Here is a 12,263-nt window from a genome sequence, read left to right on the forward strand (position 1 = left end):
GAGATGTATAGTTACATAATATATGGTATATCCATACAGTGGGAAACTATGGAGCCATTAAGAAAAATGAAGTAGGCCTATATGCACAGACACGGAAATATCACCAAAACTTAGTGATTGAAATATGAGTTGCCAAAAAGTGCATATACCGTGATCTCATGTAGGTAAAAAAAAAAAGCTATGTACGTTGTCTGCTTACATGTAAATGTATATAAATGCACAGCAAAAGAATGTATACCAAGCTCTTGAGTGGTAACACTAAGGATGAAAGCAGGCCTGGGGAGAGGAAGAAAAGACTTGCACAATTTACTCTTTATATTTGTGCACTTTAAATCTTTTATAGAAAGAATATATTTATTTATTAGTTGTATAATAAGCAAGGACTATAGTTTAAGCCAAATATGAATAATATTTGGAGTTTCCCTTGTTTTTATAGTATTGACATAAGCAATAAGAAGCTACCATTTAACAGAAGGCTGAATCTCTACTAGCTAATTCCTTTCCCACTGGATAATTAAAAATAATTTATTTTCTCTAGGCATTTCTACCTTTCTTCCTGCTACTTATCCATTTAACTCAAATTAAGAACAGCCAATATATATACATCACTTTTAAGAGTTAGAATCCTCATACACAGCCTCAAAGATTTTATAATTACCTTCACTATTCCCTTTAATAATATATTCACCAGCAGTCAGATAATTTTTTTAAATTTATTTAATACAGATCATTTAGGAAAACATTCATACTAAAGGAATTATCCAAAACTGGTTATTTTTCTTTTACCTACAAACCATGTTGAACAGGCGCAGTGTGAAAAATGTAGTTGTCACCTCCTGACTGAGGCATTACACTCCTGACCACTTCATTTCAGTATCTAAAATCCGGGAATATTTTCTTGCCATTATGATCTAATTATGTAGCTTGAGCCCTGTCATTACATACACAGTAAAGTTGGAAAAATAATATTCTTGTCCCATCCACATTAATTGGTTTTAAAACCAAAATCGATCGTGTCACGTGAGGCATCTTGAAATTAATTTCCTAGGTTGCATTTGAATTGTACTGGAAGATGCACTCTGCCTTTGGCTCCATTAGAACAATATTCTGTTCAGCTCCCATTTTATTACTGATATCTATATACAATACTTAAAAAGAAATGGAAAGGCAAATTTACCAATAAGAAGCAACAAAAGGATGCTTACGGGTGCACACAGCATCGCACATGCGCAGCGGACCTAGTGGCAGAGCGCGGTGGCCGGGGTGCTCAGTATGGCGGCCGAGCACAAAACTAAGTTGTCCAAGAACCTGCTGCACATGAAGTTCATGCAAAGGGGACTGGACTCAGAAACCAAGAAACAACTAGAAGAGGAAGAAAAGAAAATCATTAGTGAAGAGCACTGGTACTTGGATTTGCCCGAGCTTAAAGAGAAAGAGAGTTTCATAATAGAAGAGCAGAGTTTCTTGTTATGTGAAGATCTTCTCTATGGAAGAATGTCATTCAGAGGATTTAATCCTGAGGTTGAGAAATTAATGCTTCAGATGACTGCTAAGAACAAAGCAGAAGAAGTTGAAGAGGAAACAGTGGAGCTCGATGTGTCAGATGAAGAAATGGCTAGAAGATATGAGACCTTGGTGGGGACAATTGGGAAAAAGTTTGCCAAAAAAAAGAGACCGTGCCAATTACGAAGAAGATGAAAATGGAGACATAAAACCAATTAAAACAAAGAAGATGTTCTTAAAGCCCCAAGATTAAAACGGATGCCTTAAGATATGGCTCAGGGTTGCCTTGTGAGAATTAGCACATTTTGGAACTCATTCTGTTGGTTCCTCTATAGTTATTAATGCTGTAATGTTTATTTGTAAAGAAATGTATAATTTTGGAAACATGCTGTTTTTGGAACAGATGTGTGATGGATGTTATACATCCTTTGCTTAATGGTATTCATCAAGAGTGGATTTTTAACCCTTGATCTTCAACTATACATAGGTACGTGGTTGCTTCCTAAAGAATTTTTTATCTCAGATTTTTTAAAATATAGTTCTCCAGTCACTGACCTTGAATTGACTCATGTAAACTAATACCAGTGTTTAAATTGCCCTTATGTTTATAATCATGTCAAGTCAGTTCATACATATATTTCGGAATCAAACATCATGAGAATTTATTATATGTAAATTCATCAAGAACAAACATGCCTCTCCAGGCTGAAGTATTTCCATGCTACCAAGTCAACAGTGTGTGGAATTATGTTTTTTTGTTTAAAGCCTTTAATTAAGAAAAAAAAATGTTCTGCAATAAATACCTGTTTTCATAAAAAAAAAAAAAAAGATGCTCATGGCAAGGAGGTTGATTAGGTTTGCATCCATATCATGCCACTTTGTTCTTCTGTTTTATTATTAAATGCCCTATTTAATCCATAGTCTCAGAAAAGTCTTTAAACCATTTTGTGACCATGCATAAGACGTTTCTAAGATAGAATAATTTGAATGAGATGTTCTGCACAATAGGCTGAATCCCTACTAGCTAATTCCCACTGGAGAACTGAAAATAGATTGTTTTCTCTAGGTAATTCTGCCTGCTAATTACCCATTCAATTCAAATTAAGAGCAGTCAAGACCTATATAAAAAGGGGTCACTCAAAGTGACTTGTTTCTCTAGAATGGTAGTAAAAACTACTCTTCCTTAACATGTAAGATTAGAATTTTCTTCATACACACATTGGTCAGAGTCAATATATAATTATAGGACACATGGGAAAATCACACCTCAAAGTATCTGATAAAATGTAATATTCATTACTATATGGTCAAAGTAAAATTTTAACAATTAAGAGGTGCTTGTTACTAACAACTGTCTCAGCCATGTGTTGAATATTTATTTTGTGGTATGTGCCAGTGCTTCTTCCATCTTTACTTTTGTACTTTTATTGTCCGTAATTACCTAAGAAATGCTTTTAAATCAAGTGCTTAGCAACTCTCCAGACAGATTTAAACCATATGTACTTCCTGCCATTTGAAGCAATATTCAAGAATTTAGAGGAAGGGCCGAAGTCCTACAGATAATCCTGTGACTCTGGACCATCTCAATTTTCTTTTGTTTTCTTCCTCATCTGTAAAATAATAGGGAGAACTTGACATTATCTAAGATTGCACTTAACTCTAACAATATATGTTTCTAATTTCCTTTCCTATTTATATCCTTTCAGACTTCCACAGAGTAGACAATATGTCAATCCAAGGAATATTTGTTAAAACCAAGTGGTTGTGTATGTTGTATATGTGATAACTCAGAACCTTTGGCAAGATTTTAGACAAATTCCAATTATTTGCCCAACAATTATCATCTTGTAAATATTAAAAATATCACGATCACCAATTAGTATAAAAATATGTGATTATGGCTATTCAAGGTTAGAGAATATCCTGTATACCCTGTTTCTTCATGTTACTTAATGGTAATTTATAAATTGTGGGCCCTTAATAGCTAAGCCAAGAAACATTTTCATAGATATTTTTATAATAAAAATCTGAAAATCAATAGCCATTGCCTCCAAATTTTGTAATATAGGGACTACTTTGTCTTTCCTATCAGTAACTGGGATGAGCCAATGCAATCTAAGACTAGAAGGCAGGTCTCAATAGAAAAAAACTATGCATGTGATCAGGGCAGTCATACCCTCTTCCACAGCTTGACCAAATTTTAGGCAGGCTTCTTCCTGTCTCTAGGCCCCTGACCTCCTTTTCCTTAGAGTTTTACTTTAAAAAACTTGTCAGTGCAAACTCTTTCTCTGCTTCTTTGAAATGTATGTAAATCTTCTCCAAGCTTCTTGCCAGTTTGCAACCCAGGAATGTTTTTCTTAAGGTTCAGAGAGTCATCCTTTATTATTATTATTATTATTTTTCTTAAAGTACAGTTGATTTATAATATGTTTCAGGTGAACAACATAGTGATTCAATATTTTTGTAGATTATCCTCTGTTTAAATTTATTACAAATAATGGCTATATTCCCCTGCACTGTACAATATATCCTTGTTGCTTATTTATTTCATACATAGTAGTTTGTACCTCTCAATCCCCTACCCTTATTATGCCCCTCCTTTCTTCCCTCTCCCCACTAGTAACCACTAGTTTGTTTTCTATATCTGTGAGTCTGTTTGTGTTTTGTTGTATTTATTCATTAGTTTTATTTTTTAGATTTCACATATGTGACAACACAGAGTATTTGTCTTTCTCGGTCTGACTTATTTCACGAAGCATAATACCCTCTAAGTCCATCCACATTGTCGCAAATGGCAGAATTTCTTTTTTTTCATGGATGAGTAATATTTCATTGTGTGTGTGTATATATATAAAACATCCTCTTTATCCACTCATCTGTCGATGGACACTTAGGTTGCTTCCATATCTTGCCTATTGTAAATAATGAGATATCACCTCACACCTACCAGAATGGCTATCATAAAGAAGTCTACAAATAACAAGTGTTGGTGAGGATGTGGAGAAAAGGGAACCCTCTTGCACTGTTGGTGGGAATGTAAATTTGTGCAGCCACTATGGAAAACAGTATGGAGGTTCCTCAAAAAACTGAAAATAGAACTACCATATGATCCAGCAATTCCACTCCTGGATATATAACCAAAGAAAAGGAAAACACTAATTTGAAAGGATACGTGCACCCCAGTGTTCTGAGAGCAATCCTTTGAAATGTAAACATGGAGGAAGACAGCACTCCTATCTCTCAGTTTCTGTGGAAGGTTGGAGCCTAACTTCTGTGAGTACCTTACTCCAATTTGTAAAACTACTTCCTGTCATGAGGATACAAGAAAGTTTACTTTTCCTTTGAGTAAAGCGAATTAGCAAACACAGATGGCCGAGGATCATCCCTCCACTCCAGCTCTTAAAATCTCTCCAGACTTTTGTTTCAGGAAGTCGAGTTCAGTCTCTCTTGCCTGTTTAACTTTGGTGCAATTTTTGCTTTGATGCGTGAAAACCATGGTGAGTAAAGGAAAAATGTATCAAATTTGTTCAATTAGGGTACTTATAAAAAAACTCCAAAAAATCATAATCATAATATTGAGGATGCATTGTAACCTATTTCAATCATGTCCTTATAAAGTTGTTCAGGTAGGCTTACCTTAAAACAAATATTTTAAATAATTTTGAATTAACATCTGTTGAAGACAAATTTCACATTGCAGTTAAATTATTTTTCTTTATATCGACATCTCAGGCATTAGAATTAACACAATTCTGAGCTTATATTCTGTTGATTTAGGATGCACAGTAAATGGTTTCTTGCTTGTAAGAGCTTGTATTTTAATAGAAAGGACAAATATTGATTTAGAGAGAATTACTAAAAGCCCATACGAGAAAGGTGAGACAAGACTGAAGGTGAAGCTGAATGTTGCTTACATACAGGCTTGGTGCATTATATATATAACAAAGAATAGGAGAATGTGTCCATAAAACAGCGAAGGAACATTAATAGAAAAATCATAATACATGATCTTAAGTACAATTCAATAAATGTAATGCTCTTTAGTGCTTTTTTCACCTCAGATTACTTGTTCTTTAAACAATGGTTAGAATTACCTTTTAACAGCTAAAGATGAAAGAAGCTACCATGCAAGAGAGAAAAGATTGAAAGAACAAGGAAACAGACAATAGCACTTCAGATGAGGAGTGATGTGATTGGAGTGTTCTTATATATTATAGAGGAGACAAACGAGGATGAAGAATAAAAGGACACTGTGGATTTCTTTTTAAATTTGTTTTAAAAATCTCACATGGTTTCACCTCCATGTATTTCATAGAACTGTAGCAGGCATCTTTTTATCTCTTAGCTTCTCAGGTCTCTTTACAACTTTTCTTTTACTTTAAAAGAGAGAGACAGAGAGAGAGAGAGAGAGATCTTTTTGCTTTTTTACACACTAATTAGTTAACAAAACATATTTATTATTCTAGATCAAAGTATATTTTGCTATGCCTACACAACATCAAAAGTTAGCAGTATAATTACTGAGATATATAGGAAGCCAATGATCATCTGAGAGCGTCGTACTTTTTTTCTCTCCCAATTAACTGAATTAAATGGTTGTTTAGGTATCACATAAATTTCACCTGAGATAAAGTTTCATTAAAACAATTAAGAAACTTGTCACCTATTCATTATGTCACTCTTTAATTCATGTCTAGTTGTTCCAACTCTTTTTGAATTGATGCACTAGTTCCACTGTCCACTTGAAAACTGAAAAAAAAAAAAATCAACAAAGCAGAAAGTGATCATGGTAACTAGACAAATGAAGCAGAATTCATAAAAATTAACTAGCTCTGGCACTAAGCAAAATTATGAATAACTTGCTTCTGTTTTAGCACACTACCATGTGCAGCTTTTATCATTATTTAGGACTAATCAATCAGATTGTGTTTGGATAAATGCTTTAGCCAAATAAGCTACCAATAGAATTTCTTTCCATAAGTAATTGGTCTGTGGGAATCTGCGGAATTGGAGTTTAAAACAACAAAACAGCTCTGAAGAATTAATTTGACAAAACTTTTCTTATAATTATTTTGTGTGTCCCATACTGTTTTACATTTGGTGCAATCTAATAAATAAAAAAATCGTAGTCTCAACACTTGAAGAAAATTTAAGAGTAATTTTGTCCAACAACTTCTCTGCACTTAAGCCTACTCTGGAGCATTGATTATTTTCCTGCCTTGGCTCAATTCCTAAAAATGTATCACTTACCACAAACAGTCTCACCATCTGAGACAGCCAGTGATGCTTAAAAAAGTCATGTTTAGCTGCCCCTTAATACATCTGATTGTCATTTATGCTTACTGGTTTAATTCTACCCACAGAAACCAAACATAGAACACATCTAATTCCTATTTTATTTAACAGCTGTCTAAACACTTAGAGACCTTTATATGATGACCAAGTAACAACTACAAGAGATAAATTATATACCATTTAAAATGTATGCTTCCTTTTCTTGGATATTTTTGGGTTTTAATAATCTAATCATTCTTAGAACAAGTGTGATCCAAAACCGCTGGGTTCCAGAGAGGAGCCTGTGAGATCAAAGCTATTTTTATAACAATACTAAAATATCTTTTCTCCTTTTGTACCGATGGTGCAGAAACAATGGTGGATAATACTGCTAACACATAAGCAGTGTTAGCTTAGGTGAATTGAGACAGTGGCACCAAACTTAGCAGTAGTCATTGATTTATTCATCGTCATACATTCTCTGTTAAAAAAAAAAAAAAACCTAAATGGGAAAAGAATTTGAAAAAGAATAGATACATGTATATGTATAACTGAATCACTTTGTTGTACACCTGAAAGTAACACAGCATTGTTAATCAATTATACTCCAATATAAAATAAAAAGTTAAAAATAATCCACTTCACTTAAAAATAATCTTAATGAAGAAGTAAGATTCATAGTGTTGCCATACCTCAACTCTTGTGAATGTGTCTTTTTTCATAATCTGTGTGATAAAATGGGAAGCATGCATAAAACGCTTTGGAAGCACTTGGCAATTGCTTGATTTGCGGGTGGAACTAGCCACTTTCTTGATTCAACACCATTTTTACTTGAATGAACAACTGACAGACAAAAGATGATTATTTGGAATTGAGTATTTGCCCAATTTTCTCAAAACTGATGAAGTGAAGCTGTTCAAAAATATGTGATATTTGTTGCCAATAATAAAACTTTAGCCTTCAAGTGAAAATTAAAAACTTGTATCTGCTACCATGAACTTGTTATCCTCCCAATACTTAATGATGTTTCTGGAAAGGCCAGTATGGGATAACACAGTGAACCAATATTTTCCAAATGACCAGTGGCTGATGATGCAAAATTATACCTGAGAAAAAGATTCACCAAAGTGCAAAATAGACAAATGAATCATAATGTAACTGTGTATGACAATTTCATTGATATGGGATCAGATCTCACACTGTACCTAACTTTTTTTTTTTAATAGAAAGTCTTTTTTTAAAATTTATTTATTTATTTATATGGCTGTGTTGGGTCTTCGTTTCTGTGCGAGGGCTTTCTCTAGTTGTGGCAAGTGGGGGCCACTCTTCATCGCGGTGCGCGGGCCTCTCACTATCGCGGCCTCTCTTGTTGCGGAGCACAGGCTCCAGACGCGCAGGCTCAGTAATTGTGGCTCATGGGCCTAGTTGCTCCGCGGTATGTGGGATCTTCCCAGACCAGGGCTCGAACCTGTGTCCCCTGCATTGGCAGGCAGATTCTCAACCACTGCGCCACCAGGGAAGCCCTGTACCTAACTTTTAAGAAACTACTCCTTGTTGATTTTTGGTAGAGTATCAAAAGGGAGACTATCCACAATTACCTGCAAATACTCCTTCCATTTTCCTACTTCACATCTATGTGAGACTGTATTTACTTTACAAATGTTAACAAAAGTAACATATCACAAAAGCTTACATTCAGAAGAAGACATAAAAATCCAGCTATCTTCTGTTCAGACAGACTTTAAGGACAAGATTTGCAAAATGAAAAAAAATGCCACTCTTCCACAATTTTTTTCGTTCGTTTTGGAAAATATATTTATCACAAAAATGTTATTTACATAACACATAATGGGCTTATTTTTGGTATTTTTAAATGAATTAATAGATAAATGTTTTAAATTTTTTGTTTTAATTTCTAATATGGTAAATATTGAATGACATAACCTACACAAGCTAAATCCCTTTGAGGTTCTTGGTAATTTTTAAGAGCAGCTAGAGGTCCTGCCACCAAAATGTTCGAGAGCCACTGATCTAAGCTCACTTACTCTTTCCATGTTTATCTCTTGTTGCAAACTTCCATTATACTACCTATTCAGCTACATTTAAGTTATATTAGTTCCTTCAAATTGCCGTGCTCTTTCATTATCTGGCCTTTTCTTTTGTTCTGTAGTACTATCATTCTTTTATTTTTGCCTGTTTTCTCTTTTTCTTCAGATTCTAACTTTAATATTACCTTTTTCCAGAAGCCTGTTCTCTTCTATCTTATGACCGCCTCCTCTATTTCACTTATAAGAGCACTTATCCTACTGTATTTAATTACATGTTACATTGGCTGTCTCCATGCTAAATGTCTCACTGTTTATGCCTAAATCCCTAGAGTTTAAGAATAACTAACATTCATTGAGCCCTTTGCCCAGGCACTGCTTGACATTTTACACATATTATTTCATTTAATTCTGACATCAAGCTTATTAGACAAATACCCATATTCTCCTTTGTTAATGATAAATTAGCAGAGAAGTTAATAATAAGTAGTTCAAATCACGTTGTCAGCAAATATCAAAGCTGAGACTCAAACTGCATTTGCTCACCCATTATAATAAACTCTCCTCAGTATCTGGCACTTAGTGAGCATTCAACAAACCTTTGTTGCATAGATTTTCTATCAAAGATATTTTCTGTCCTTTGATTAATTTCCTGGATAGCACAATATTATATATTTGCTTATAATGTCATTAGTTAAATAAATATTTTTGCTATTAAATAAGAAAAATGAAACCCATGGACTAATAAAATTTTAAATATTTATATAAGTAATTTATTTCTTAGAATTGGTAAAATATTATTTAGCTTTAAGACTGACAAGAAAAAATAGAAATTATTGTACTATTGAAGAAGTCTTCCTGGGATGGTATCTAGAAAAGAATATTCATAAACATACTCAATTTTATTGTCCTCAGAGTCACCTAATACTACAAGTAGAACTGTGAAACACCTCATAAATTCCTTTTATTCTCATTCTAAAGAACAGTTTTCAAATAAATGAGTGTAAAGTCCACTGACCATAAACTATGCTCAAGAATAATTAATTTGAAAATTTGGTATGCTATTATAGAAGGAATAAAATTGCCAGGTTTAAATAAAATAGTTACCCATTTGATATCCCTTGATTCAGCCTTATTTGTTTGGTAGTCCAAACATTATTTAACATTTCAAATTGAGACTGAAAACTAACCATAGACAGATGTACATTCTTTTCCATACTCCCTGGTATCAGTTCATTTTGCCAGAGCATCTATTACATTTTCAGCATCACCATGATCTGGAGATGAAAGGGATGAAATTTAAGTTACATAAAGTAACCAAATCTAAAGGCAATTTATAGGACAATGAAAAATTTGTGATCTGGATATGAAGACAATACTGAAATGCAGACACGTCCTGGAGTAGAGAAATTGGGATTCTATGTAGAACTGATAGTCAATGGACCACTTGGACCAAAGTCAGATTAAATGAAATGTGTTAAGTAAATATTCTTGTGGAACACCATTCAACTCCACATTTGCATGTGGACACATATAGAATAATGAGGCTATAAAAATAACCTAAAGAATCTCCCTTTAGTTCTTGCATACTTTATATTGTGACAACTCTTAAAATGTATATAGAAGAAAGAATGTAAGGTGTGGAAGACAGAAAAACCAATAAAGTGTGTGTTAGTTAATTAGTTACCTCTGTAGAAAACTAAGGCTCGGTCTCACTGGGGAAACTATGAGGAAACTACATAGAACACAACTCAGAATTGACCCTTCTTCCTTGGGGATAAAAAGGCTGGCTGAACTATATACCAACTCTTGTTCCATATTTGTTCAGGAATGACCCAGGGGGCTTTAACTACCTTGAATCTCAGGTTGCAGCAGTGACATGCCAAGCAGCCTTCTGCAGCTAAGAGAAGTCCACAAGGCAGCAAGGCACAGAGGCTGCACTATGTATATTTAACATGGCACTCAGACCAGGTGAGTGAACAGTATACCATAGCTGTGCTGAATTCAGGTGGGACAATGAAATTTAGCATGGTGCATCCAAGCATAGATCATCAGTTTTATCATTTGAATCTGCTTGCATCTTATGTTAAGTTCACTCTATTGCTGACTCTTCTAAGTGGTACTGCTTTCAACCTCTAAAAATAAGATTTGTTTACAATAGAGTTAAGAAAACAAGCTATGGTTCCTATTTGCTGCTAGTACAGAGGTTATAATTGATATTCATCATCTTTTTCATCTACCCACTCTAGATTTCCTTCCCTCTTGGCCAGCACGTCAGCTGGAGTAAGTTGCTTATCTGGTTGGGTCACCATACTTTGGGCATCAGAGTCCTTGGTGCCCTTTGCCTTGTCAGGTTTGGTTTCAGCAACTGACCATGCACTATTGTCAAAAGTCATGAAAGTTCCAAGAGATGCCCAATGGAACTCTTACAATGTACCCTGATGGAGGCACCCCATCTGGTGACCAGGACCTGCAATCCAGGAGAGCCTAGGGTTGCATGGGCACAAAGTTCAAATCTGCAAAGTCACTGAGAGTGATGATGATAGGAGCCAATCCTACTTCCACAACCTGGTTTGGGATTCATTTATTCTGACTGTTGGGCAAGTGTGCCATTTATATGTTTTCGTCCAGTGTCTATACTCCTTCATGGAAAACGGCAACCCAGACCGACGTGTTGTCATCCCCAGGCTTGTTGTTTGATCCAAAGTGTTTTTTTGCAGGATCCTTTGTCAGTAAGTCAAATTTTCTGTAAAGAATCACACAGTTATTCTAGCCAACGTAATGTAGGCAGGAAGGTTTGCCTTCCTGTATTGAGTGGATGAATATCGCAGCAAGATCAAAACTTTGTCACCTCGACAGTGAAAGGGTTCAGAAATAATCAGTGGGGTTCCAATTACCTGGCTAGATCATTGAGAGACGTTACCATATCTGAAGCTCAGCATTTGCCTGTCTTTTTATGGTTCAAGAATTCAGGAACAGCTAGATCGGCCTTAGTGAGAGGGAACTCATGCTGTGATGTTTGTGCATAACTTCCATTTATGCTTCCATAGCTGCTCCATAAAATGCAACATTTAAACTTTTCTTAACACTTAAAACAATCACAGAAAGAATGAAACTTTGAAAGTCATAATATTCCTTCCAAATGTTACCTTTTAGTTTTAGAAATTGAAATATATATGAATAAAAAGGTCATTGTAAATAAAAGGCAATGAAATGGGATTTACTCCAGATTTATTTGACCTTTCAGTTGAAAAGATAATTTCTGAAAGCAGGTATATTTTCATCTACTTTCTAAATATTTTAAATTAAAATTACTCTTTTTACCTTAGCCAGAATTGCAGTGAAAACCAGAGTTCTACTCAAGAAAAGATTTAAGTTCATCTGTATTTTAAAAATTCAGTTACAGACTAAAATCAGGATTATTCTTCAGGAAGCAGTCTG

At 34.6% G+C, this 12,263-nt stretch overlaps 1 protein-coding gene across 1 annotated transcript; it reads left to right on the forward strand.

Annotated features, from left to right (window-relative positions):
* Positions 1–1,266: 1,266 nt before the first annotated feature.
* LOC103008740 (M-phase phosphoprotein 6-like) lies at positions 1,267–1,988 on the forward strand. The gene has a single exon (XM_057557086.1). The coding sequence runs from the start codon at positions 1,273–1,275 to the stop codon at positions 1,696–1,698; it is 426 nt and encodes a 141-aa protein (XP_057413069.1). The 5' UTR covers positions 1,267–1,272; the 3' UTR covers positions 1,699–1,988.
* The last annotated feature ends 10,275 nt before the right edge of the window (positions 1,989–12,263 follow it).

Source organism: Balaenoptera acutorostrata, chromosome 11 (assembly GCF_949987535.1).
Source record: "Balaenoptera acutorostrata chromosome 11, mBalAcu1.1, whole genome shotgun sequence".
Lineage (NCBI taxonomy): Eukaryota > Metazoa > Chordata > Mammalia > Artiodactyla > Balaenopteridae > Balaenoptera > Balaenoptera acutorostrata.